Raw genomic sequence first — 26,577 nt, forward strand, 5'->3', positions numbered from 1 at the left:
ATCATCATAAATGTTTCTTCCACCTTCTAAAGGGTCTTGTAAGTTACAAAAAAAAAAAAGGAAAAAGATAAAATGAGTCTAAGTGCCCCCACCCCCAGTGTTCAATGGACCACCCTGCCCAACAAACATAACAAAATAAATATGGGATCTTCTTTTAATGCAAAACTTGAAAATGAGTCCCATTTGTCTAAGGCAAAGTTAAGTTAGAAGTTTATGATGCTGAGGCAGTAGATTGTAGGGCTGATAACAGCCTAGTGTTGCTGCCTGCACCTGCTTCCTTGCTCTTTTGATGAAATAAAAGAAAACTCTTTGGTTTCATGGCTATAGCAGCATTCTGAGCCAGAACCTTCTCTGGGCAATCCTGAGAGCAATTGCTTTCTACTAGCAGTCCCTTAGATCATTAATGGTTCCAGTCTTTAGAAAAGCACAACTGTATTTTTGCAATTTTAGATATAAATTGATTTCAAGGCCAACAAGCACATCACTCTTGGACATCTGTTTTTAAGTTTCAAATAATAAAATCATTGTAGCAGTATTGGTTATATTGTATGGGTCACAATCAGAAATGCCATTGATTAGCCAAAAAGGGGGAAAATAACTTGAACTGTGGTATGGGCCAGCAGCTGCATGAAACAGTTGCAGAAAATGATCCAAGTTGCACCTGCAACCTACACCGCAGCTCACACCCCCTGCAAGGCTGGAGATCGAACCTGCAACCTCATGGTTCCTAACTGGATTTGTATCTGATGCACCACAACAGGAATTCCTTACCAACTTTTTTTTGCAGGTTAGGGTCTCCAAAAGGAGATGCTGAGATGGAATTGGGGGTACAGGGCATTTTTCAGGGGTTAGTACCTGTGGGAAGGAAGCCTGGCAGGAGGGGTCCCACTGTGATGCTGACCCTACAAAGCCTAGGCCAGTGCTATAGAGGGCTCTTGAGTGTGTATGACCTGCCAGAAGTGTCCTGTGTTGGGTGGAATGGCCAAGCCTTTATACCCCCACTTTGATGAGTCACTGGATGGCTACCAGGGAAGAGTGTGTTCTTGAGTGAGGCAGCAAAATCCTGAAGCAGGTGACAGTTTGGAGGCTGTCTGCCAATGGTTGGGGCAATAAGTCCTTCCGTGAATGTGTGTCTGGGGGGGTGCATCTCCAGGCCCACCACAAAGATCATGGCATTGTTGCTTATAGTAGAAGAAACCGAAAGCAATTAAACGTCTATCAGTGGAGAGCTGCTTAAATCAATCAGGTTACACTTCTTTGTGGAATATTACACAGTTCTTTAAATGAATGAAGTAAATTACTTTAAAAAGACTAAGAGATGTCTAACCTATAATATTAAAAAGGAAGATGTGGGAGTTCCTGTTGTGGCTCATCAGGTTAAGAATCCGACTGCTATCTATGAGGGAGGGGCAGGACACAGGTTAGATCCCTGGCCCCACTCAATGAGTTAAGGATCCAGCATTGCCGTGAGCTGTAGCATAAGTCACAGTTGCGGCTCAGATCTGGCGTTGCTGTGGCTGTGGCATAGGCTGGCAGCTGCAGCTCCAACTGAACCCCTGGCTTCAACCCCAACTTCCACATGCCACAGGTGCAGCCCTAAAAAGAAAAGAAAAAAAAAGCAGGATGTAGAACATTATACATTGACCTTATTTTTACTGAAAAAGGACTATATGTCAACTTTAATATGCATAGAAAATTTTAGGATGGAGACACTATATCCAGGCTGTAAAATAGGAAGACAGGATGTTTTACTTTCCATCTTAATCCTCTTCATTGTCTTGTTTAAAAGAGCACCTTTTTTTTTCTTTAAATTTAAGAAAAATAAGAGCTAGCTAAAAAAATACAGAAAATATTAATATTTTTGTACAGTAATATATACGTACTAAATGACTTTTTAAAAATTTTTAAATACTGACTTCCCCTGGTTTTTTTCTTTTCCTTTTTAACTTTCCAGCATCTCTACAAACAAGCATGGGAGGCTGACAAGACCAAAGTCCACATCATGCCTGATATCCCGCAGATTATTCTGGCAAAGGCAAATGCAGTTAACATGAGTGATGTAAGTAATCCCTCCAATGTCATTTTTCTTTCCCACCTATTGAAGCAGTAAAAAAAATTAATGTCTCTATGATAATAATGAATGTTTTGAAAATAAGAGTGGGAATCCACAAATGAGAATCTTTGTCTTTCTAATATTGCTTTGCTAAGAGTGAGAGTAGGCCTGTAGATGGGACTTGGGCCCAGAAGTTAGGAATTTGAAGAACAGTTAGTCAGACTTTGTTCTAAGGGTGGGTACTTCTTACTAAACTAAGAGAATTTAAGAAAAGAGCTGAGAGCCCAGGATCAGAGAAAAAGGAAGAGTGAATCCCAGGGCTTTCTTTAGTTTCTCCACCAGCTTTTTGAGATGGTCCCAAAGAGGGAATCTTGGGAAAAATTAAATGGAATGGGAAGATGAACATTTTGAAGGACTTAGGTCAAGCCCCATAAGGAAAGTGCAGCACTTACTGTCAGAAAATGCATAGGTGTCTTATTTCACATCCTTTCTCATCCTAACCAGTTGTTAGGAAACCCTCAAATCCTATCAGTTTTGTTTTGTTTTTTTGTTAGTTTGATTACACAGGAATTTGGGATTGCAGACTTCTTTTTGGATTGTAGAATCCACACAATTATATAAATAAAAGTGTCAGCTGCAAAACAGTGAAGTCTTTTGATGTAAGAATGTGGCTATTTTGTAGGCTTCTTTCAAGTCTTACTTGACAAAATGCAGGTATCTACTGGGCTCTCATATTTTAAAAAAGTGTATTTACGACCTGATAGAGACCAGTACCTTTTATTTTTTTCTGGTGGTTTCTTGAAGATACTTTAATTTGTAATAGATTTTATTTTCAAACACATTTATATTACTTGTGAGAACATTAAACCACCAATGAAGCATTCTGCTGAGAGATTTAAAAAAAAAAAAAAAAAAGATGCTGTGCTGCCAATTTATTCTTTTAAAATAAATCCAGACTTTCCTATTTAGAAAAAACTATTTCTTTTGCCTTCCTTTGCAGAAACTCTACAAACTTTCTTTGGAAGAGTCTAAAAAGAAAGGCTATGATCTCAGAACTGATGCAATTTCTATCCAAGCTGCCAAGGCCTCGAGAGATATTGCAAGTGATGTAAGTCTGAGGGAACTTGGTCACCTGGGTGGAGGCTTCCAATCTACCAAAATAATAAGTGCCAAGTTCTAGAAACACCGAATGGATAATATATGAGACAAAAAGCTTGGCTGTTAAGAAAGCCCCATTCTGTTCTGTGCATGCTTCTTAGCCTTGCTCTTGTGTTCTCTCTGGTATTTCTGGGGAAAAACAACCACTACCAACAACAACAGAATGTCAACCACATGGTGAGTCATGACAACCTGGGTGTCAGCTCTCTGACTCATGAGATCTGGCTGAATTTACCTTGAACTCCAAGAGCAGGTTTATGGCTTATAGAAATCCAAATCCCTTCACTAAGCTTCCCTAATGGAAGACTTGTGTTCTTGCCTCCTGCCTCTTAGGCTCTGTCTTCCTATCAATATGTCTCATGAAGGGGTGTGCTAGGGACCTTGATCTTTTGTGTTCATGATGGCTAATTATTAAATAATAAACTGTTTTTAAATAGTTGGTAGGTTGGTATCAGCCAAGGTAGGAACATTTATATCACAGAAATTGTCAAACACTACAAACTGGGGCTTGTCTCCCCAAGAGAGCTGGTGTGCTAACACACCACTGCCATGACGCATCACCTATATGAAACTCAATTCTTTCATTTGGTTGTTTCCACAAGAAATCCACTCACAGTGAGCATTTTATGATTTGGGGGTGATGGGAGGAGCACATTCAGAGCACTTAGCTGCCCCCCAGGAATACTCTCTCTTTCCTCTTCCATCTCTGCTCTTCATCTTTCCTACCTACCCTTCCTACTCCCACATTGTTCTGAGAACTCCAAGTTCTTCTCCTTCTACTGTGCTGGAAAATTTGGTCCTCCCAGTTCTTAACCCCTAAGTTGCACAAGCAAACTTACAAGAGATAGGCAGAATAAGGAGCTTTGTATGTATCAGAACCTCCCCACTATGGAGGGCCATTGAAGATAAGGAGTAAAATGTCTCCCCCGTTATATCAGTATAGAGAGTCTTCAAAGAAAAAGAGCTCCACAAATAAAATGCTAACCTAAAATTCTACTGTGTGTCTCATCACTGAGCCTATTCTCATCAGTGAAAGCCTGGCTGGGTGATTTCTCAGGGCAGCTTCAAACTGCTTAGAATGGTCTGCCTTTTTTCTCCCGTTTGCCATACTCTTATTACCAACTAAAATTCTCTTTAACAATAGTGTATGTAAGTCAGTGTGCTATATCATCACAAGATCTGGGTTCTAGTCCTTAATGACCTTAGCAAGTCACTCATCTGTCTGGGTCTCAGCTTACTCATCTGTAAAATGAGGTGTGTAACAATAATTTGCTGTCTACCTCTCAAGATATAGCTGTATCAGGTTGCACAAATAAATGGGAACTGTAGAATTCTCTACGTGTCTCACTTTTTATAAAATATAGGATATTGACACAAGGATGATTTCTGGTCAAGGGAATTGCCCTGAATAAATATTCAAATTTTCTTCACAGTATAAATACAAACACAGTTATGAAAAGGAGAGGGGGAAGATGGTTGGCTTCCGAAGTCTTGAGGATGATCCCAAATTAGTCCATTCCATGCAAGTGGCTAAGATGCAATCTGATCGGGAGTATAAGAAAAGCTATGAGAAGACCAAGACCAGCTACCATACCCCTGCTGACATGCTCAGTGTCACGGCCGCCAGGGATGCCCAAGCCAACATCACCAACACCAACTACAAGCACCTGATTCACAAGTACATCCTCCTTCCTGATGCCATGAACATCCAGCTGTCCAAGAATATGAATCACATACAGAGTGATGTAAGGCTCTCTTTCTGGGTGATGGTTGCATTCCCAGCATAAGAAGGGAAGTTATAGTCTTCTATGGCACATTTTTGTGTTTGAATTGATAAGGTAAAGCAGAGGTGCTTCTTCTCTTTATAGAATGAATATAAGCAGGACTACAACGAATGTTACAAAGGGCTTGGTTGGAGTCCAGCTGGTTCCCTGGAAGTGGAGAAGGCCAAGAAAGCAACTGAATATGCCAGTGATCAGAAATACCGTCAACACCCTAGCAACTTCCAGTTTCAGAAGCTGAATGACTCCATGGACATGGTTCTTGCTAAGCAGAATGCGCATACCATGAACAAGGTAGACAGGACAGCAGTGCTTCCTTACAGCTCCTAGAAGGGCAGGGCTTGCAGACTCTGGCTCTTGCTGGGAAAGTTTAATTTGAGCCCACCACGTCTCTGCAGTGGCAGATAGTACCAAGGCCCTCCACCATTTTCTTCTGCTGCCTACCTCTTATTTTTATTTCCCTTGTCCTTCTAATTGAGTTAGAAATTATTGATTCCTTTAAATTACTTTTTAAAATCCAAGTTTGTGGTAGTTCCCATTGTGGCTCAGCAGTAATGAACCTGACTAGGAACCATGAGGATGTGGGTTTGATCCCTGTCCTCACTCAGTGGGTCAGGTGTTGCTGTGGCTGTCGTGTAGGCCGGCAGCTGTAGCTCCAATTTGACCCCTAGTCTGGGAACTTCCATATGTCATGGGTATAGCCCTAAAAATTGGAAAAAAAAAAAAAAAACTGAGTTTGTTTTTGATGTCTTTTCTGAATCACATACTTCTTTAATTACTAAATTAATTTAATCTAATTCAAATTGAGTGCATTCAAATACTATTATACATTTTTCTTTCCTGTTTGTCCTAAAAAGTTATTCAAATTTCAAATGTCTTTTTTTTTAACTTTCTAGTACTTATACACCGCTGATTGGAACAAAGATAAAACCAAGATTCATGTGATGCCAGATACACCAGATATTTTACAAGCCAAGCAAAATCAAACACTGTTCAGTCAGGTAAACTCACATAACAATTTTGCTTGAAAGTGATTAAATGTATTAAATGATGCCATGGTATATAATTGATGTGAATGCTGAAGTGTTGGAAATGAATGATTCCAACTGGTTAGCATAGGGATGTTGCAAAATATGGTGGTTTAAAGCAAGAGCTTTGTCTGCGATTACATGTTCCATGGAGTAGACACTGTGCCTGTTTTGTTACCAAAGCACTCACTATGCTTGGTACAGGGTAGAAAAATCAACAAATAGTTGTTGAAAGAAAAAATTGCACCAAATAGACTGGATATGAACATTGGTTTTTACCATTTATGAGTTGTATAATAATGCTTCCTCATTCCTAAAATTGGGCCCATAAAAGTGCCTTTGACACTGAATTGCTGTGAGAACCAAATGAGAAACTCTATGCAAAGCTCTGAGCATAGTGCCTGACACATCGTAAGCACTGGATGACCTTCAGCTATTTTTATTATTGTCCAGTGTTAACAAATTCAATGAATTTGATTCAGAAAATTTAACTCACTTACTGCACCTGACAAAAAGGTGTTTCATTATCTATTACTTTTTTCATTTAGCTAATTAAAATTTTGTAACTGGACTTTTTTTTCCCCTTAAATCAATTACTTTAACATCTGTGTTCACAATAATGAGCCTAGACTGTACTTAGCTGCAGGGGAAAGATACCTGAGATATATGGTATGACCATATTGTGTCTGAACAGAAAAGGCCATGCTCAATTATACTACAGGGTGGGCAGAGGAGGGGGTCTCAGAGACCCCCCCCCCTGCAAAAAAAACCTGAAGCCAGATCATGTGATGCTAAGTCAGTGCTTTTTTTTTGTTTGTTTCATTTTTATCTGTATCTTTAGCCATAAGGTAGATTTTGTTGGAATCTGATGTCTACTCTTTAGGTAAACTTTTATTTAATAATCTATTGGGGTTTTAATATACATTGAATAATGTTAAATAATTTCTTTAATTTTCAGAAACTCTATAAACTTGGATGGGAAGAAGCTTTGAAGAAAGGCTATGATCTCCCAGTTGATGCCATTTCTGTACAGTTGGCCAAAGTTTCAAGAGACAATGCTAGTGATGTAAGTATAGTTTGACCTCTACCAGGATGTACTGCTGTCTGAATCCATTGCCTTAATGCTGGTAATGACTTTTACAGGTAGTGTAAAACCACCCCCTTCATCTTCTCCTACCCTAGTCCCTTATCCCAAATTCATGCTTCTTTCTCACTGATTGAATATCAAAAAGGAGCTTCCTAAGTAGAGACTAAGCCAGAGGACCTACAAGATTCATGACACTGAGCTGTTATGTTTCTAGACCTTGTGAAAGAACCAGAGATTTCTATTTTCCCTGCTTGCGTGCAAGTAGTTTTCCCATTTTCTACTTAAACAAATTCAAAGTGCCAGATAATAAATAACCTCAACAACCTGATGTTAATAGATTTTTCTTTGAGCATATTTAAAGTTTATTTAGCCCATCCTTGTATTTACACAATTATAATAAATTATTAGCTCAGGGCATAGAAAATAAAGGAAGTTACAGGAATTTAGGTTTAAGATACAGAGGACTTAATTTTCCCCTGGATATCTAGTCAAAAGTTACAAGGATATTTGCTCTTCAAGGCAACTTCTACTTACGACTAGAAAGGGTAGTAAATGTGGTGAATAAATCAGATATAATTCCTATTGATTAATTAAATTTCTTTAAATATTTGACTTAGATATTCTGCAAATACAAAAACATATCATTTTTCTAATCCCCCTCAAAACTAACCACAAAAAATTCAGAGAACCTTAATTATTAAAAAAATAATAATAATAACCACAACAGAATTTCATAAGGAAGTACTTTTTTCTGTCTTCTTTCCCCTTTTCGGCCACACCCATGGCATATGGAAGTTCCCAGGCCAGGGATAAAATCTGAGCCACAGCTGCCACCTACACCACAGCTGCAGCAATGTTGGATCTTTAACCCATTGCGCCACAGTGCAAACTCCGGGAAGCACAACCTCTTAATCAGAAACTTAAAACAAGGATTTGATTTGGAAAGAAAGAGTATCTAAAGACAGAATCTGACGATAAATTCTAAGAATATAAGGGAAGATTCTATTTCAGTTCATCTGTGGCACTCCAGGAGTGTTGGGAAATTAATTAGATGACATGGTATTACATACTCTCCAGCTTGTAGGTCAATACCTCATTAAAATGAGTCAATGTGATGATGAACCTGAAGTATTGGTGATTCTTGAATGGTCCCCAGAAAATAAACTCATTTTCAGTTAGTGTCATATGTTCCCCATGAGGTAAAAATAGTCTAGGAAATAAAGAAATTGCTTCAATACTTTGCTAACAGCACATTTGATGGTACCTAATTTCTTTTTGTGTGAATTTGTTAGAACCTTTAGAAATCTTGATGGTACCTAATTTCTTTTTGTGTGAATTTGTTAGAACCTTTAGAAATCTTACCCTAAAATTAAATTACCTGTAAATGAGTTTACCACCATTGTAGAGATTATATCTCCTCTCAGTTTCAAATGGTTCTTGCCTTTATACAATTTAAGGAAATTAGAGCTATCTATAATGAGTACTTAATTTAATATTAAGTTAAAATAGGATTTAGAGTTAGAAGATAACAAATGTTATTTAATCCAATCTCCCACTCAACATCCTACCTTTTCTCCATTCCAACAGATCTCTGGGTACTTACAGATATAAGAATTTTGGTGTACTTTTGGGCAGGTCATTTCCTTGTTGGATCATCTCTGATTATCAATGTATCTTTCCTTATTTTGCTTAAAACATGTTACTGATCAGCCCTCGGTCTGTATTCCAGAACACCACAAAGTAGTGTATTTGCTCTTCCACTTGATATCCCTTCAAGCATTTCAAGTTTACTTACTCTCCTTTGGTTTTAGCTTTATAAATCCTTTAATCTTCTGATCATCCCACTTGTAATTTATTCTATTTTTTCAAAACTCCTCTCAAAATAGAATACCTCAAAATTCATTGTTGTTTTCCTGTTTCAAGTCAGGCTGAGTAAAGGAGCTTTTTATTTGTTTTTACTTGTGCCCTGAAAAAATCTTTTACAAAAATCTCATTTTTTATAAAAATTTTATCAGCCTATTTTGAGCTTATGGTCCCTTTAAACTGCTGAATATTTTTAATATACATGACCATGAAGCCGAACGTCAAGAAAGAGTAGAACCTACTTTTGTTAAGTATAATGCGTGTTCAGCATCCAGTATCAAGTTAATGCTATTATTCCTATCATTATTATTATCTCTGCTGTTTTGTCATCCAGTACGAGTGTGGGTTTTTCCCAACTGAATCTAAATACTGGATTTCACTATTATTTTCTTAAATTTATGTAGTTCATTTTGACTCATCTTGGCAATATGTTGAGATCTTGTGTAATTTTCTTTCTAGTCTGACATATTTAACTGTTTTTGTGTGCATGAAGATATGGATCCTGAAACGGACAAGTTCATACGACATAACTACATGGCAAACCACTAAAAAAAAAACCCTGTTGCTTAATAAATTAATCTACAAGATTAGCTCTGTTCATCAAGTCTGAATCTTACCTTTTTTTTCTTCTGCTGTGCAACCATACTTTTCCATCATAAAGGATATCACAGGAGCTTTATCATACACTACACTAGAGTTGGCATATATGATGTCTAGCACATTCCAGCAAATATTCCTGCCTCTAATTGGATTTAATTTCTCATCATAACCTGTCCTGATTCTCAGCCCCATTGCTTTTTTTTTTTTTTTTTTTTTTTTTTTTGCTAGCCTGCTCTTAAGTTTTTATATTTCTAAGTTAACATAGACATACTTATTCTCATTTCAGTTTTGGAAAACAAGCATGCAAACAAAGCAAACTGAGTTTAACTTTACCTGTGTTTATGTTAAAAAGAGAACTGTTTCCTCTGATTCCAGTTTAAATATAAACAAGGCTACCGCAAGCAACTTGGGCACCATATTGGATTCCGGAATCTACAAGATGATCCAAAGCTTGTGTTGTCAATGAATGTAGCTAAAATGCAGAGTGAAAGAGAATACAAGAAGGACTTTGAGAAGTGGAAAACCAAGTTCACCAGCCCAGTGGACATGTTGGGAGTGGTACTGGCCAAAAAATGCCAGGCTTTGGTCAGTGATGTGGACTATAAGAACTACCTGCACCAATGGACATGTCTGCCTGACCAGAATGATGTTATTCAAGCTAAAAGGTCTTATGAACTACAGAGTGAGGTCAGTTTCTACTAAATCTCATAGTTTATATATTACTTCATGTCTTATATGAGTAGTCATTTAGTTATAGAAAAACAGATACTAGAAAGATAAATTATTATTGAATATCAAAAAATCCATCTGTAATGCATAGAATTGCTTGCATTGAGGGTCCAGATAAGGATAGGCTTTTGATGGTTTCTTTGTATTTTCACAGAATTTGTATAAATCTGACCTTGAGTGGCTGAGAGGAATCGGATGGAGTCCCCTGGGTTCTTTGGAAGCAGAAAAGAACAAGAGGGCTTCAGAAATCATCAGTGAGAAGAAATATCGCCAGCCTCCAGACAGAAACAAGTTCACCAGCATTCCTGATGCCATGGACATAGTTCTGGCAAAGACAAATGCCAAGAATAGGAGTGATGTGAGTAACTCTTTGGAAATAAAGAAATTCTAGCACCTGATGTCTGATAGGTGCTCAGTAGTACTTGCTTAATAATTTAATAGAATAACATGGCATCACATCACACAGCATAGCCCAGCACAGCATAATGTCTTATATTTAGTTGCTTCATTTGAATGCTCAATCATCTACAATGGATGGTATAAAATTTTAGTATCAATTTTTGTCATTCAAAGCTTGCTTGCTTATTTATTTATCCAAAGTGTAATGATAAAACTATTGACCATATCTTTTTCTTTGAAACTTGAGTGCATTAAAGACCCAAATTTTGTTGGGATAGAATGTCTATAAGGCAGATATTCTGAGTAACTTGTACAGGAATAGTGGAAATGTTATAAAGAGTATATTTTCTCCCAAGTGATTTTAATGCATTTCATTTAGCTGAATCAAGATTGATAACTATATGCATACATATATTTTTTTCCTGTCTCCTACTTATTTCCTTCTCCAGCACTGACACCAGTATATAGCATGTAATAGGTGTTCAGTAAGTACTTACTGAATGAAATACATGTAAGATAAATATGCAGAGTAATTCTCTGAAGAGAAAGGAAAGATTATTTATCACCACTCAGAAACATAACCCTGAAAATTACAGAAAGTTAAATTATGTGCACTGAGATTCTGGACTGATAAGAAAGTTTAAATAGATGTATAATAATATTGATCCCCTTGCTGTACAGTGGGAAAACAAAAAAAATATTTGGATAGCAGAAGCATCTAAGTATATATAACATGCTATATATTTTGGTATATTTATTGCATGTGTCATATACACATATATTAAGTTATTTTTCTTTTTATGGCCACACCTATGGCATATGGAAGTTCCTGGGGTAGAAATCCAATTGGAGCCGCAGCTGCCAGCCTATACCACAACCGTGGCAGCACCAGATCTGAGCCACATCTGCAACCTATGCTGCAGCTTAGGGAAATGCCAGATCCCTAACCCACTGAGTGAGGCCAGGGATTGAACTCACATCCTCAGAGAGACAAAGTTGGTCCTCAACCCCCTGAGCTGTGATGGAAACTCCATTAGTTTTAATATGATATACATAGGCCCATAACCAGCATATAGTAAGCGATCAACCCTTCCTAGACTTCTTGCAATGTTGATATCCCAAATTTATAGTAAATACTGACCTGTCAATCTAATTATGAATGTTAATGTGTCTATTTTTTTCTTTTTATGATAGAAATTTGAATCTAACAGGCCGACTAGTGAAGCAGCAAATTTATGCAAAATATTTCCCCCTTTAGGATCAAAGTTTCTTGCCTCTCCATGAAACAGGGTTGTTTACAAAGCTCTGAACTCATACGGTGGCCAAGCGAAAAACCCTGGATCATGAAACTTGTTAACATCGATTTCTCAGGACAGACCTCCCCAACAATGTGCCCTAGTTACAGGCCTCAGGCCTCAGGAGAGGGCCACCAAAGTCCTGGAGCTGCTGTCTCTCCTTCTTCTTTTTTTTTTTTTTTTTTCTTTTGTCTTTTTGGGCTGCACCTTCGGCATATAGAGGTTCCCAGGCTAGGGGTCGAATTGTAGCTGTAGCTGCAGGCCTTCACCACAACCACGGCAATGCCAGATCCAAGCCGCGTCTGTGACCTACACCACAGCTCACGGCAACGCCAGATCCTTAACCCATTTAACAAGGCCAGGGATTGAACCCATGTCTTCATGGATACTAGTCGAGTTCTTTAATCACTGAGCCACATCTCTCCTTCTGAAGAGACCAATACATCTATCTTAGTATAAACAAATATTAGCGTTTTTCTCTGTTTTCCATGGGATGAAAGTGACACATGCCATCAAAGAAATGGTCCAACTTAGTGGTTCTCAACTAGGGACAGTTTAGTCCCACAGGGGACATCTGGCAACACCCGGAGACCTTCTACTGGCATCTAGTGGTGGATAGAAAACAAGGATGCTGCTAAACATCCCAGAATATGCAGGACAGCTCCCCAACAACAAAGAGTCATCCAGTATGCAATGCCAGTAGTCCTGAGGTTGAGAAAATCTGATCTTTCTTAATCAGAAAATTTAGTATAAAACCAGGATAAATGCATATGGAAATTCACCAGCCTTGCTTTGCCGTAATCCTGAAGGTCTTAATCAGCTTCTCTAGGTTATACGGACCATTGTGAGCACGTTTAGGAAGGAGAAATATGCCAACCCCACGCATCCCATGTGGCACACCTCAAAGGGAAATTGACAGGTCCAAGGATCCAATGCGACTTTAAAATTTTTTATATTCAAATAATTTCAGGCATACAGAAAAAGTTGAAAATAGTGCAGATAATTTACATATGTGTATATACATATGTATATATCTCTCTCTTCACCCAGACTTCCCAGTTGTTAGCTTTTGCCACATTTGCCTTTTTTCTTGATTGTTCCCCCCCTTTCTCTTTCCCGTGTGTGTGTGTAAGTCGCTTCCTGTCACCAGTCTGCCCCTAAATACTTCAGTGTGTAGTTCCTGAAAACAAGAACATTCTCTCGTATAACCACAGTGCAATGATCAAAACCAGTAGTGTTAAAATAATACTAGCCTCAGAATTTGCTCCATTTTACCACAAGTATTCTCTATAAAGTAAAAAATATTTTCTGATCCAGGATCCAATCCAAGACCACTCATTGAATTTGTCATGTCTTTTTTTCCTTTAACCTGAGCTGGTTCCTTACTTCTTTGTCTTCCAAGTCCTTACGTTTGTGAAGTGCACAGGCCAGTTGTTTTGTGGAACCTTCCTAAATTTGGGTTTGTCAAGTGTTTCCTCATTCAGGTTTTGTATTTTTAGCAGGGTAGCACATGTTTTGTCTTCCACACATTGTATCAGCTGGCACGTGATAATAATCTGTCCCATTAATGATAATTTTAACTATAATTACTTGGTTAAAATGGTGTCATCAGTTTTCTCCACTGTCTAGCTATTATTTTATTCTTTGTAATTGATAAGTATCTTGTAGGGAGATTCTCTGACAATGCAAACATTAATTTCACCCCCTAGTTTGAGGAAATCAATGAGATTTTTGTTTGGGTCCCTTTGTCGTCTCTCTCTCTTTTTTTTTTTTTTTTGACCTTTTGCCTTTTTAGGGCCGCTCCTGTGGCATATGGATGTTCCCAGGCTAGGGGTCTAATCAGAGCTATAGCCACTGGCCTACGCCACAGCAATGCAGGATCCGAGACTCTGGATCGTCAACCCACTGAGCAAGGCCAGGGATTGAACCCGCAAGCTCATGGTTCCTAGTTGGATTCGTTAACCACTGCACCACGACGGGAACTCCCCTTTGTGGGTCTCTTGAAGAAAGTCTGAGGATGACTCTGGGACACACAAAAGATTGTGATAAATTCTCATGTAAAATCCTTTGAGGGAATCCTAATTCCCCCAAATGATTATGAGGTATAACTATATAATAAACCACATAGGATATGAGACTCCCTAATTTCTAGATATACCTCGAATATATCATCTTTTTAGAAGATAAAGCTGTCTCCCAATTAAACACTGAGGGAGACTTTTACAATCCAACAGGCATAAAACTATTATTCCATTGGATAATTTTGGCGAAGGCTTTAATTAAGTTGATTTCTTACAGGCATGGTTATCTATAACTTTGAAAAGGTAATCTATAACCTATATTTTGTAAGGTAATTATGTCTCAGAGAAGTCAAGAAATAACTTATTAACTGATTATGCTACTAGTTATAATTCTTAATTTAGATCAATTTAAGTAATAATGTTTAAAGTGAATTATGTCACTCCCTAATCTAACACCACCACTGAAAATCTCTTATTTCTCATTTTAGAGACTTTATAGAGAAGCTTGGGATAAGGACAAGACTCAAGTCCACATCATGCCTGATACACCTGACATTATTCTGGCTAAAGCAAATTTAATCAATTCAAGTGATGTAAGTTTCCACATTGAGCCTGTGTTTTCAGAAAGCTCATTTTAATTGCTTCTAAAGCAGTGAATTTATTGGGAAGTTATTTTGAATACTTGAATCATTTGAATTAACAAACTACATGTGACTTAGATCCCCATTCAGTGGCTTTTAGCTTGAACATCAAAATAATTGGTACTCCCAAGTCAGAGTTGGAAGGATGTGCCCTCTGTTCCTTGTAGTCTGTTATTACACATATCGCAAGGTAATGGTTTGTATAGCTCCTCCCTATGTGGATAGAAACTCTTTGGAGGCAGAGACAATTCCTGTTGATGTGCAGTGCTTAGCTGGTATGGTGCCTGATAGTCATGAAATTTAATAAAATTTGAATGAGTGAGCATAAAAACCCATGCAGGATAATTTCTTTTTTATTTTTATTGTCATCAAAGCATAATTTCTTGAAATGTATAAATGTAAAAGTTAAACATTTTAAAGACAAATTCTAGACCCTAATACAAAGACCTCAGCTTAAATAATGTACTGGAGTAATGCCACAAAGTACTAAAACATGAAAACAAGTCCAAGATCAGTAGGTACTTATAAACAATCTAGTTTCTGAATAAAGCACATTGAATTACAGTCTCAATTAGTTAATTCTGTACAAATCTGAAGAAATAAATGATATGACTTAAGCTTTTTTAATTCAATATTTAAACTTTACTCAAAAAAATCTTACATTTTAAAAATTATGAAGAACTTTGTTTCTTACCTATAAATGTAGATACTACTTTGGATGGCCTTATACTGTGAGATAAACTCTATTTCACAATGTGTTAGCTACATGGAAGAGATATCCCATTAGGCGTGATTTTTCCCCACTTAGAGGTGTTAGATGGAAAGGCATTGCTCTTTTCTAACAAAAACTTCTAATGAAACACTCAAAGTTAATTGGAAAACAGCACCTAACTGATATTTCATTTCTCTACCGGTTTACTTCTGTTTCATTCTCATAAATATCTGGAAAGAGCTGACATTTCCTTCTATTGATCTAGGTAATTAAAGAGCTTTAATGTTTAAAACAGGATCATCAGCAATCAATGGGCGTAATTTCCGATTACATTTGAGTGTCCTAGAGCACAGATGGTATTCTCATGAACTTAAAATATTTAGCACGTTGGATTCATTATGCTGCAGATGTTGATGGAAAATAGTTTTGTTTTGCTTTTTTTTTTTTTTTTACTTCAAAGTGATCTTCATCTCTTAACAGAAACTCTACCGAATGGGTTATGAGGAGCTGAAGAAAAAAGGTTATGATCTTCCCGTTGATGCCATACCAATCAAAGCAGCAAAAGCATCCCGAGAAATTGCCAGTGAAGTAAGACTTTATCCCTTGTTTCTATTGATTGGATTGCAATTTTCACTTCAAAGCAGGCTCAATTTAAATTTTTTTAAAAGTGAAATCTTCCTGGTTTATTATAAAGACTACATTGAATTTTTTTAATTTATTTTTTATTGTTATTTTCCCCAACACACTTATTTTTCCCCACTGTACAGCATGGGGATCCAGTTACACATACATGTATACATAATTTTTTCTCCCATTGTCGTGCTGCATTGTAACTGAATAGTGTCTTCCAAGTAAGAGACTAAAACAGAGTGAAATGATTCCAGAGATGCAGTGTGGGATGAGGATAAGCTCAAGGATGCATTTCTTATGTATGGCATTTGTAGCAGGATTTAGCCTTTAATCTTTCCTATCAAAAAACCCTCAAATCTGTGGCTCTCTAGCCTTAGTGAAATATTTAGGATGAATGTGCTTTGTAATTTGCCACAAAGATGGTAACATAAGTTAATCTTGAAAGGAATGAGACTTTTTTTTTTCCCTTTAGTACAAGTACAAGGAAGGTTTTCGCAAGCAGCTTGGGCACCATGTTGGAGCCCGGAACATCGAAGATGACCCCAAGATGATGTGGTCCATGCACGTGGCCAAGATCCAGAGTGACCGGGAGTACAAGAAGGACTTTGAGAAGTGGAAGACCAAGTTCAGCAGCCCAGTGGACATGCTGGGGGTGGTGCTGGCCAAGAAGTGCCAGACTTTGGTCAGTGACATAGACTACAAGAACTACCTGCACCAGTGGACGTGCCTGCCCGACCAGAGCGATGTCATCCATGCTCGGAGAGCCTATGACCTCCAGAGCGACGTGAGTCTAAGACTTTTCTTTGGCCAACAAAACAGCATGTCTGCCTTCCTAAGTATCAAAATTTCCCCCAAATAAGGGGAGCTGAATGTACACAACTTAGTTCTGCTTCCCTGGACTAATGCTCACACTCTATCTGGTCAGCCAAACATCTGGAAGCATCATTATTGCCACAAAGAAAGAACGAGCAAAGTATTCATTGCTTTGGTAGAAACCTCTAGATTGTTGACTAGTAGAGTTGGATTATTCTCTCCATTCTGCTGTTTGAAATGTTTTTCAAAATATGTTTCTGATGAATATTTTGTTGAGTCACAAAATACACCAAACCTAAAAATTTCCCAAGAATTCAAGCATTATAATATAATACAAATTTTTATTTCTTTAGGGGCATATCATTATTCTTATATTTAGTGGTTTATCACTTACAATTTCAGAACTTGTACAAGTCTGACCTTCAGTGGCTCAAAGGCATTGGCTGGTTACCTAGTGGCTCTCTTGAGGATGAGAAAAACAAGAGAGCTACCCAGATTTTGAGTGACCATGTTTACCGTCAGCACCCAGATAAATTCAAGTTTTCCAGCCTCATGGACTCCATTCCAATGGTTTTGGCAAAGAACAATGCTATTACCATGAACCACGTAAGTCCTTTCTTTATTTGAGGGGGTATTAATGTTTGTATGTGTGCATGTAAACACTGAAATCTGTTTCTATAGAAGAAAAACCACATTCCATTCTTTGGCTTGGTATTAAAGTGGTTTTTTTAGTAAGTATTGTTCTTCTTACTAATGTGAGACATTAGCAGAAGGTGTCATAAGTATTGATTCATGAAAGGGACTCTCTTTACTCTTAATAAGAACCAGAGTCCTAACTGGCCTGTTCCAGTCACATCTGTTTGTTTTTGTTTCAGCGCCTCTATACAGAAGCTTGGGATAAAGATAAAACCACTGTCCACATTATGCCAGATACCCCTGAAGTTTTACTAGCTAAGCAAAACAAAATAAATTACAGTGAGGTAAGCAATACATTCATGGTGCATGATCTGTTTTTCTTATCCTGTACTTTATAGATCAAATTTAGGAGTATTTGTGTCTATTTCAGAAACTCTATAAACTTGGCCTGGAAGAAGCCAAGAGAAAAGGCTATGACATGCGGCTGGATGCCATTCCCATCAGGGCGGCTAAGGCCTCCAGAGACATTGCAAGTGAAGTAAGTGCATCTGAAGAGTTTCTTGCCTCAGCTTTGGCTCAAAGGTTTTTTTCCTCCCTCAAGGATTTATAGTAGAGCAAGCAAGATAAGAGGCTCAGATTCTTTTTAACAGTCTTTTCTAAGTAAATAGGATAAAAATAGTAATGAATCTCTCGACTTAGGCTAACTTCCATCTATGGTTGAGTCCATAGCAACATGCATTTCAAAATATTATCCATTTCCTGATGGACAAAAGCATTGGATACTTGACTGTAACTCAGACAGCCCTTTGGCTTTTCCATATGATGTATACTTATATACAATTGAACTCATTATAGGATTCTCTCCAAATCCAGCCCATTCCCTGTGAACCAATGAACCTACAAGGGCTGAATAAATGGGACACATTATTTATTCTCTTTAAAGTCCAACGATCTATGTACACAATATGTTTTTATCTGCATCCTATGATTGGCTGTGATATTTACTTTTTTTTTTTTTGTCTTTTTTTTTTTTTTTTGCCTTTTCTTGAGGTGCTCCTATGGCATATGGAGGTTCCCAGGCTAGGGGTCTAATCAGAGCTGTAGCCGCTGGTCTATGCCAGAGCTGCAGCAACTCGGGATCTGAGCCATGTCTGCAACCTACACCACAGCTCACGGCAATGTCGGATCTTTAACCCACTGAGCAAGGCCAGGGATCGAACCCGAAACCTCATGGTTCCCAGTCGGATTCGTTAACCACTGAGCCATGATGGAAACTCCAGATATTTAATTTCTTTAAAAGATGCATTTGTTCACATTTCTAGAAGCTTTTATCCATTTATTTATTTTGTCCATGAAGTCAAAAGTATATTTTCTCTTCATTTCCAAAATATGGAAAGTAACCATATTTAAAAATAAATATGTTAAAAATAAATATTCAATAATCACAGAAGTGTTAAAAGTACTAATATATACCAATATAATGAGATACCTGCTGCCATTAAAATCTGTTTGTGGACTATATTTAATAACACAGAAAAATGTTTATATGATGACTGGAAAAAGCAAGCGCAAGCCCACATACAGTGTGACTTCTAATTTTATTCTCTTTCTCACACACAAAAATCCATTTTCATCAGCAATTATTGTTAAAGGAATAGTGTCTTAATTTTTACTTTATTTTTTGCATACATATACCAGCTTTATTTTGTAAATGGTTTACATGATCCAGGTGCACATGTTATTTGTATATTCAGGGGGAAAACCTTATGTTTTTAATGAGTAGGAAAAGCTGAGCCTGGTAATTACTTTAGACTACAAGTTAAAATTGGTGACAATCAGTATTTTTCTTCTTCTAGTTCAAGTACAAAGAAGGCTATCGTAAGCAGCTCGGCCATCACATAGGTGCCCGAGCAATACATGATGACCCCAAGATGATGTGGTCCATGCACGTGGCCAAGGTCCAGAGTGACCGGGAGTACAAGAAGGACTTTGAGAAGTGGAAGACCAAGTTCAGCAGCCCAGTGGACATGCTGGGGGTGGTGCTGGCCAAGAAGTGCCAGACTTTGGTCAGTGACATAGACTACAAGAACTACCTGCACCAGTGGACGTGCCTGCCCGACCAAAGCGATGTCATCCACGCTCGGCGGGCCTACGACCTCCAGAGCGACGTGAGTACTGAGGATCATAATGATGTGCAAAGGTGGGGAATCAGTGAATTAACACATCTTGGATAGGTGGCACCAAGCTCACCAGCCTCTGCAAACAAGGAATAATATTTCCTCTTTCCCTATGGGTGTTAAATGTCTAACCTTGCAGACCAAAAACAAATATTATCTGATACCCTGTCTCTCCACCAAGCTGTATTTCCAAGAGTGATCTCATTTTATTTCATATTCTTTAGATGAACATGTCTTTTCCAGGAGTCCCCTGGTGGCTTAGCGGTTCAGGATACAGTGTTGTCACTGCTGTGGCTTGAGTTCAATCCCTGGCCCAGGAATTTACACATGCTGTGGGTGCAGCCCCCCCACCCCTTAAGTTAATTAATAAAAAAAAAGGAAAATGTTTTTCCGAATCAGAGATACATATTGATTGACTATTTGTGTCAACAGAATATGTACAAGTCAGATCTGCAATGGTTGAGAGGCATCGGCTGGGTTCCCATTGGCTCGTTGGATGTGGAAAAATGCAAAAGGGCAACTGAAATTTTGAGTGATAAAATCTATCGCCAGCCTCCAGACACATTCAAATTTACCAGTGTGCCTGATTCTCTGGAACAAGTGTTGGCCAAGAACAACGCCATCAACATGAACAAGGTAAGGCTTCAGAATTCACAGAACCAAGGCAGGATTCCTAAAGCTGAACCAAAGAGGAAGAAGTGTGATCAGGAAAAGAAAGAAACAGAGCACTGAGCCACAAAAGATATCCATCTGTCTATCTACCTATATCTATCCACATCTGTCTACCTAATATCTATGTCATTTATATTTTAATATTTACTGTAGTAATTGTTCAATGGTTTTGATAAAAGGGCACATTTTTATGGGAAATCATGTCTGCATAAAAGATATTCTAAATTTTACTAATACACATTTCAGATTATCAAAGGCAGTCATATGATGTTTGTTCTATTATGAACTGATAACTTTACTTGAAGATATGTTTTTAAATACATAATGTGTATAATGTGCATAGCTTTTTGTTATCTTTCTTTACAAAGTTCTTGTGGCCCTGAAATTTCTATTAGTTATACACTGAATTTTTCCTGATGACTTTTGATATTTTCCTTGCTAGCGTTTATACACAGAAGCCTGGGACAAAGACAAGACCCAGATCCACATCATGCCTGATACACCAGAAATTATGTTGGCAAGAATGAACAAGATCAACTACAGTGAGGTAGGAGCAGACACTAATTCTATGACATCTATATGGTGCTTTGTATTTCAATTAATCTCTTCCGTGGTGATGTATTATTACATGACAACTTTCTGAAGAAGCTATTTTATTTGCTTCATGTGAATACCAGCTCTTGCATTTCTCAATCATCATCCTAAACATCCATTTTCAAGTAGCACAAATTGTCATTTAGGAAGTACAAATTTTAAGGATTAATGAGTTAAGCAGTAACCTGAAGATTAACTAGACTTTCCTCTTTCATTAATTTTTTAAGTTAGGAAATTAGCGGTAGACAAAAATGCATTGATCTCCTCCTTATGCTTCATAGCTGTGCTAAATACATTTTCCATGTATGATTTACTTTTCCTAAATTGTAGTTTAGGGTCAAAATTTAAGATTTGTAATGTATAAGTTTTAAGTCAAATGCTAAAATCACAGTACAATCAAATAACATTGAGAGACAGACAGAGACAGAGAGGTTCTGGCAGCATATATAATATAATAGTAAATAGCAAGTCCATATCCTATTCACTCTCTGTGAGCACAGGGCCATGTGCCCCTGTATCAGAATCACAGATGTTTAGGCTGAGAGGTTACCCTCTCCTCTAGTGCAAGAGTCTTAGTCTAGGCCGTTGTCATCCTGCCTTTGCTTGACTGTTCTCAGTACAAAGGAGCTTATCTCACCAATCAACCCACTTGTTTTGGAAAGTTCCATTAGAGAAGGTTCTTCTCATGTACTGGGTCAATGGTTTCTCTCTGCAGACCCACAGAGTCCTCTGAGAACGTACAGAAACGATCTGTGCCACCTCCACGGAGGTGGGGATAGCAGCTGTGGGGCCGCACCCCAGGTTCTCTTTCTAATCCAAACACCCCAAGTTCCCGGGCACTGCTCCCATGACATCCCTGCTAGAACATGGCCCTCAGAACCAAACCCCGTCCTACGACTGAGGACTGACTAGTGTAGGTTACACTTGACATTGCATTTCCTTGTCTGGATATTTGCCCTCTGTTGCTGGACCCTGTGCCTTAGGCTCTTGGGTGACTGTGTCACTGCTGGTGCACATGGGACTTGCAGTCAACCAAGACCCTAAGACAATTTACATTGACTTCCTTTATACTGTGTTTATACACTTGGCAATTTAAATCTCAGTGCAAAGACTGACATTTATTTCTTTGCAATTTCTTTTGTTTCTTGGGATAGAATTGATTTACAATATTGTATTAACTTTAGGTTTACGGCAAAGTGAGTGAGTTTTCTGTACATACGTATATCTGTTCCTTTTTCCCATACAGATTTTTACAGAATATTGACCTCCCTGTGCTATGCAGTAGGTCCCTGTTAGATATCTCCCATTTATATAGTAGTGTGCATGTGCCAATCCCATCCTTCCAGGTTATCCTTCCCGCCTCAGTTTCCCCCTTGGTAACCTTTTTTGATCTCAAAATCTTTGATCTTATTCCTGTCCTGCAAAAAGTTCTTTTGTATCATTTTGAAATTGGATTCCACATGTAAGTGATATCGTATAATAACTTATCTTTCTCTGACTTACTTCACTTAGTATAATAATTTCTAGGTCCATCCATGTTGCTGCAAATGACGTTATCTCATTCTTTTTTATGGCCAAGGAATAGTACATTAGGGGTGTGTGTGTGTGTGTGTGTGTGTGTGTGTGTGTGTGTGTGTGTGTTTGTGTGTGTGTGTACACACACCACATCTTCATTACCCAATCCTCTGTCAATAGGCATTTAAGTTGACTTATGCTTTTCTCTGGTTAGATGCCCAGGAGTGGGATTGCTGGGCTATATGGTAGTTCTATATTTGGTTTTTTGAAGGAACCTCTGTATTCTTCTCAATAGTGTCTCAATTTCTTCTTCTTAGCATGAGCCTATTGGTTTAAGCCTGTGGAGATTTTTGTGAATCTAAGAGTCTGTCAGCTGGTATACTAGTTATTTCTCACAGCTTAGTGCTATTAGAAAGGAAAATATTGTTTCTTTGACAGTATAAATGAGCAGTGTGAGAATTTAAATAGATCAGCCACCACCCTGTCATTTTATTTTTCCTTGGGAGGGGGGTGCAAACTGTAATTTTATTTTTTTTATTTTTTTTGAGAAGTAATACCTTTTATTTTTTCCCTACTATACAGCATTGTGACTCAGTTATACATACATGTATACATTCTTTTTTCTCACATTATCATGCTCCATCATAAGTGACTAGACATAGTTCCCAGTGCTACACAGCAGGATCTCATTGCTAATCCATTCCAAAGGCAATAGTCTGCATCTATTAACCCCAAGCTCCCCAATCTGTCCCACTCCCTCCCCCTCCCCTTTGGCAACCACAAGTCTATTCTCCAAATCCGTGATTTTCTTTCCTGTGGAAAGTTTCATTTTAATTCTTATATAACTAGTTCTTAATTGTTCACCCAAACTAAAAACATCATCCCACTATTAAATCAAAAAGAAGTGAATTTTTAGCTAAACCTTCAATATAGGTCCCATAGTGTTCCAAGAAACCATGTGCTGTTTGATCGGGAATTTTAGGAGACAAAGAGTCCCTGTAACTTGCCACTCAGCATTTCTGGAATTCTATACTCTCTGTCTTTGCTGCAAAAGCTCAGAGATGCTGTATGTTACCTTTGGTTCCAAGAGGCCCAGAAAGTGTGTCCTGAACTGAGTGCCTAACCTGCCTGGTCTGCTTTCTCTGTCTTTTCTCTATTGGGCTTAATTCAGTTCTATTGTTTCCTTCTCATGTAGGACAGGAAGATAAAATTCAAATTTGATTATGTCATTCTTCCTCAAAGATTGTTGTTGGTTTCCCGCTTCCTACAGAATTAAGCACAAAACTTAGAGCCGAGTCCTCACAGCCCAACTCCAGTCTTCTTCTGCTGATACCCCTGCACTTTGACTCTCCTGCACTTTGATTCATGCAAGTCCCTATACCCTTGACTGCCATCTCAATCTATTGGCACCAGATTTATCACGGGGGGCCCAATGCAAAGCTCACTGCCTCTGCCGGAAACTTCCTGATTTTCAATTCAAAATGAATTGCTTCTCCCTGGAGTTCAATCTTAATAATGTGGTTGAAGCACCTTCATGGTTTGACTTTGGAGCAGGTTGTACCACAGGTTGTCTTTCCATCAGTTTTCCCAGAAACTTTGAGGATAGAAGTGGTCTCACATTCATCTTTGATTCCCAAGTACCAAGTACAGTCATGGCACAGGGTCAGTGCAGAGTCAATGTGGATTGAATGCATTTCCCTCCTACCCACATTTTGCCACTTTGAGCTCAGGAGTTGTAGCCTAATTTTTCCAGTTCTTTCCAGAACTGATTCATTATAACTAAAGGTTTTAAAGCAATGTATAGTATCTATATATAGAAAGTGTAACACGCCTTGTTAGGTGAAAGAAGCCAGTCCCAGAGGATCACATTGTATATGATTCCATTTATATGAAATGTCCAAAATGGGCAAATCTATAGGGACCAAAGCAGGTTGATTCCTGCCTGTTGTCAAGGGAGTCCGGGGGAAGTGAGGAGCCAAAGTTAATGGGCATTAGGTTTCAAAAATGTTCTAAAAGTGATTATTGTAATAATTGCACAACAAATTGTAATGTTCTAAAATTATTGTAATAACCATTGTAATAACTGAATATGCTAACAAATATCATATAGTATGTCTGTGAATTATATCTCAATAAAGTTGTATGTAGCAAGTACTACACAGTCTAAACAACAACGATAAATGCACCATGTTCCATATAGGTATGGTTTTTTAAGTCTCAACTTCAGCAAAAAATGCAAAAAGCTTGGAACTCCCAAAACTGAGATTATTTCAGGCACTTACTTGTGCAGAATTTAGTGAATTATTTTAGTCCTCTGTCACTTTTGGATATGAGTGTCAACAACTAACTGATTTTTTTTTTTTTGGCCCAAATTTAGACTCTGTATAAACTCGCCAATGAAGAAGCAAAGAAGAAAGGCTACGACCTGCGAAGTGATGCCATCCCCATCGTGGCCGCCAAGGCCTCCCGGGACATCGTCAGTGACGTGAGTTGTCAGTTTTACTCTGAGGATGTGATCAGTATGGAATGACATTTTTGCTGTATTAAATATTTTATTTATTTTTTCAATTTTTTGTTTTTTAGGGTCAGACCTGCGGCATATGGAAGTTCCCAAGCTAGGGGTCAAAACAGAGCTGCATCTGCCAGCCTACAGCATAGCCACAGCAATGCCAGATCCAAGCCACATTACTACTCTAGCTTGTAGCAATGCCGGATTTCACGGGATTCTTAAGGAACAGATCCCTGTTCTAAAAAATAAGGCCCACTATTTGGGAATATGGTAATATGCTGCCCTGTATATTGGAAGATCGGGTTAGTGACTCACTTTGGCTTATGTATGTTGGACCTTTCCTATAAATGGATTTATGCCAATAATAATAGATAACAAAGGAGTTCTTGCTGTGATGCAATGGGTTAAGGATCTGGTGTTGCCACAGCTGTGGCATAGGTTGCAGCTGAGGCTTAGATTTAATCCCTGGCCTGAGAACTTCCATGTGCCATGGGTGCAGCAAAAAGAGAAAAGTAATAATAATAACTAACAAGTATTGAGAACTCTGTACTAAGAGCATAACAGGCATTATGTCACTTACGCTTTTTTAAAAAATTTTATTGAAGTATAGTTGATTTACAATGTTGTGTTCATTTCTACAGCACAGCAAATTTATTCAATTATACATATGTATATTATTTTTCATATTCTTTTCCATTATGGTTTTATCACAGGATACTGACTATGGTCCCCTGTGCTATATTGTAGGACCTAGTTGTTTATTCATCCTATAGATGATAGTCAGTCTTCTAATCTCAAACTCTCAATCTCACTCTCTGCAATCACTTATTCTTCACTTAATTGTCCTAGGATGTAAGCATCACGGTTGTCCCTGTTTTGTGGATTGTTTACTTGTCTAAAATCAAATTCTTGGTAGGTAATGGATTTGAAACCCCAGACAACCTCATTCCTTTCCACTGTCCTGTGTTGCCTCTGCTGACTAACTTATACTTTCTCACTCAGTTAATTTGAGACTAGAAGCATATGTTTTGGATAATGGGCTTAGATTCCAGGACAATATCTTTGGACCTGGAATAATATAAACAGTGTTGGTCCATGAGAGACTAGAACCCATAACTTTATTAGGAACATGCTCTAGCCATTGGGCTGCTATATCAGCTTCTCTAGTACAACAAATTTTCAAGATGTGGCCAAAAATTTGCCACCCCCACTGAACACCTGAATCCATTATGAAATAATAAATTCTCTTCTGTTGCTACTACAGGTAGTCCTTGACCTAGAACACTTCATCCTTGCAGGAACCAGGCACTCATTTCACTACCATACGTCATGTCACCAAGTGCATCTCTTTCTTGATGTGCTTTTAGTGCCCAGTATCCATTTCCCCAAGTTCCTTGCCCAAGTGTCTTCTCTCCACTGTGCACTTCCTACCTCTGGAATTATTCCTTATTAATAGGCCATAGTGATTTGAGATGTACACTACAGTTATATGAATTCCATCAATTTTATTACCTCTGTAAGCTTTCAGGGGAAAGGTAGGATACAGCCTTGGTTAGTGCTTATTAGCAAAAGTCAACTTTTATAACCAGGCTTTTAAGAAAGATGATTTCGTATAGACTTGTGACCTCTAAGGACTTATAATAAAAATCTGATTTTGTGCATTT

General features: G+C 38.1%; 1 protein-coding gene across 50 annotated transcripts in view; it reads left to right on the plus strand.

Annotated features, from left to right (window-relative positions):
• NEB (nebulin) overlaps window positions 1-26,577 on the plus strand; it is a 216,065-nt gene that overhangs the window by 69,995 nt on the left and 119,493 nt on the right. For all 50 annotated transcript variants that reach the window (XM_084998589.1, XM_084998593.1, XM_084998592.1 and 47 more), the window contains exons 47-64: window positions 1,955-2,059; window positions 3,054-3,161; window positions 4,645-4,956; window positions 5,080-5,286; window positions 5,889-5,993; window positions 6,979-7,086; window positions 9,946-10,257; window positions 10,454-10,657; window positions 14,503-14,607; window positions 15,848-15,955; window positions 16,470-16,781; window positions 17,213-17,416; window positions 17,686-17,790; window positions 17,877-17,984; window positions 19,303-19,614; window positions 20,056-20,259; window positions 20,738-20,842; window positions 24,782-24,889. In XM_084998589.1, the coding sequence (XP_084854715.1) occupies window positions 1,955-2,059; window positions 3,054-3,161; window positions 4,645-4,956; window positions 5,080-5,286; window positions 5,889-5,993; window positions 6,979-7,086; window positions 9,946-10,257; window positions 10,454-10,657; window positions 14,503-14,607; window positions 15,848-15,955; window positions 16,470-16,781; window positions 17,213-17,416; window positions 17,686-17,790; window positions 17,877-17,984; window positions 19,303-19,614; window positions 20,056-20,259; window positions 20,738-20,842; window positions 24,782-24,889 (3,132 nt within the window). The remainder of the gene's footprint in view (window positions 1-1,954; window positions 2,060-3,053; window positions 3,162-4,644; window positions 4,957-5,079; window positions 5,287-5,888; window positions 5,994-6,978; window positions 7,087-9,945; window positions 10,258-10,453; window positions 10,658-14,502; window positions 14,608-15,847; window positions 15,956-16,469; window positions 16,782-17,212; window positions 17,417-17,685; window positions 17,791-17,876; window positions 17,985-19,302; window positions 19,615-20,055; window positions 20,260-20,737; window positions 20,843-24,781; window positions 24,890-26,577) is intronic.

Source organism: Sus scrofa, chromosome 15, assembly GCF_054392235.1.
Source record: "Sus scrofa isolate SSC_HxYL_T2T_F1_AM1 chromosome 15, Sscrofa_HxYL_maternal_Yorkshire_Landrace_v2.0, whole genome shotgun sequence".
NCBI lineage: Eukaryota > Metazoa > Chordata > Mammalia > Artiodactyla > Suidae > Sus > Sus scrofa.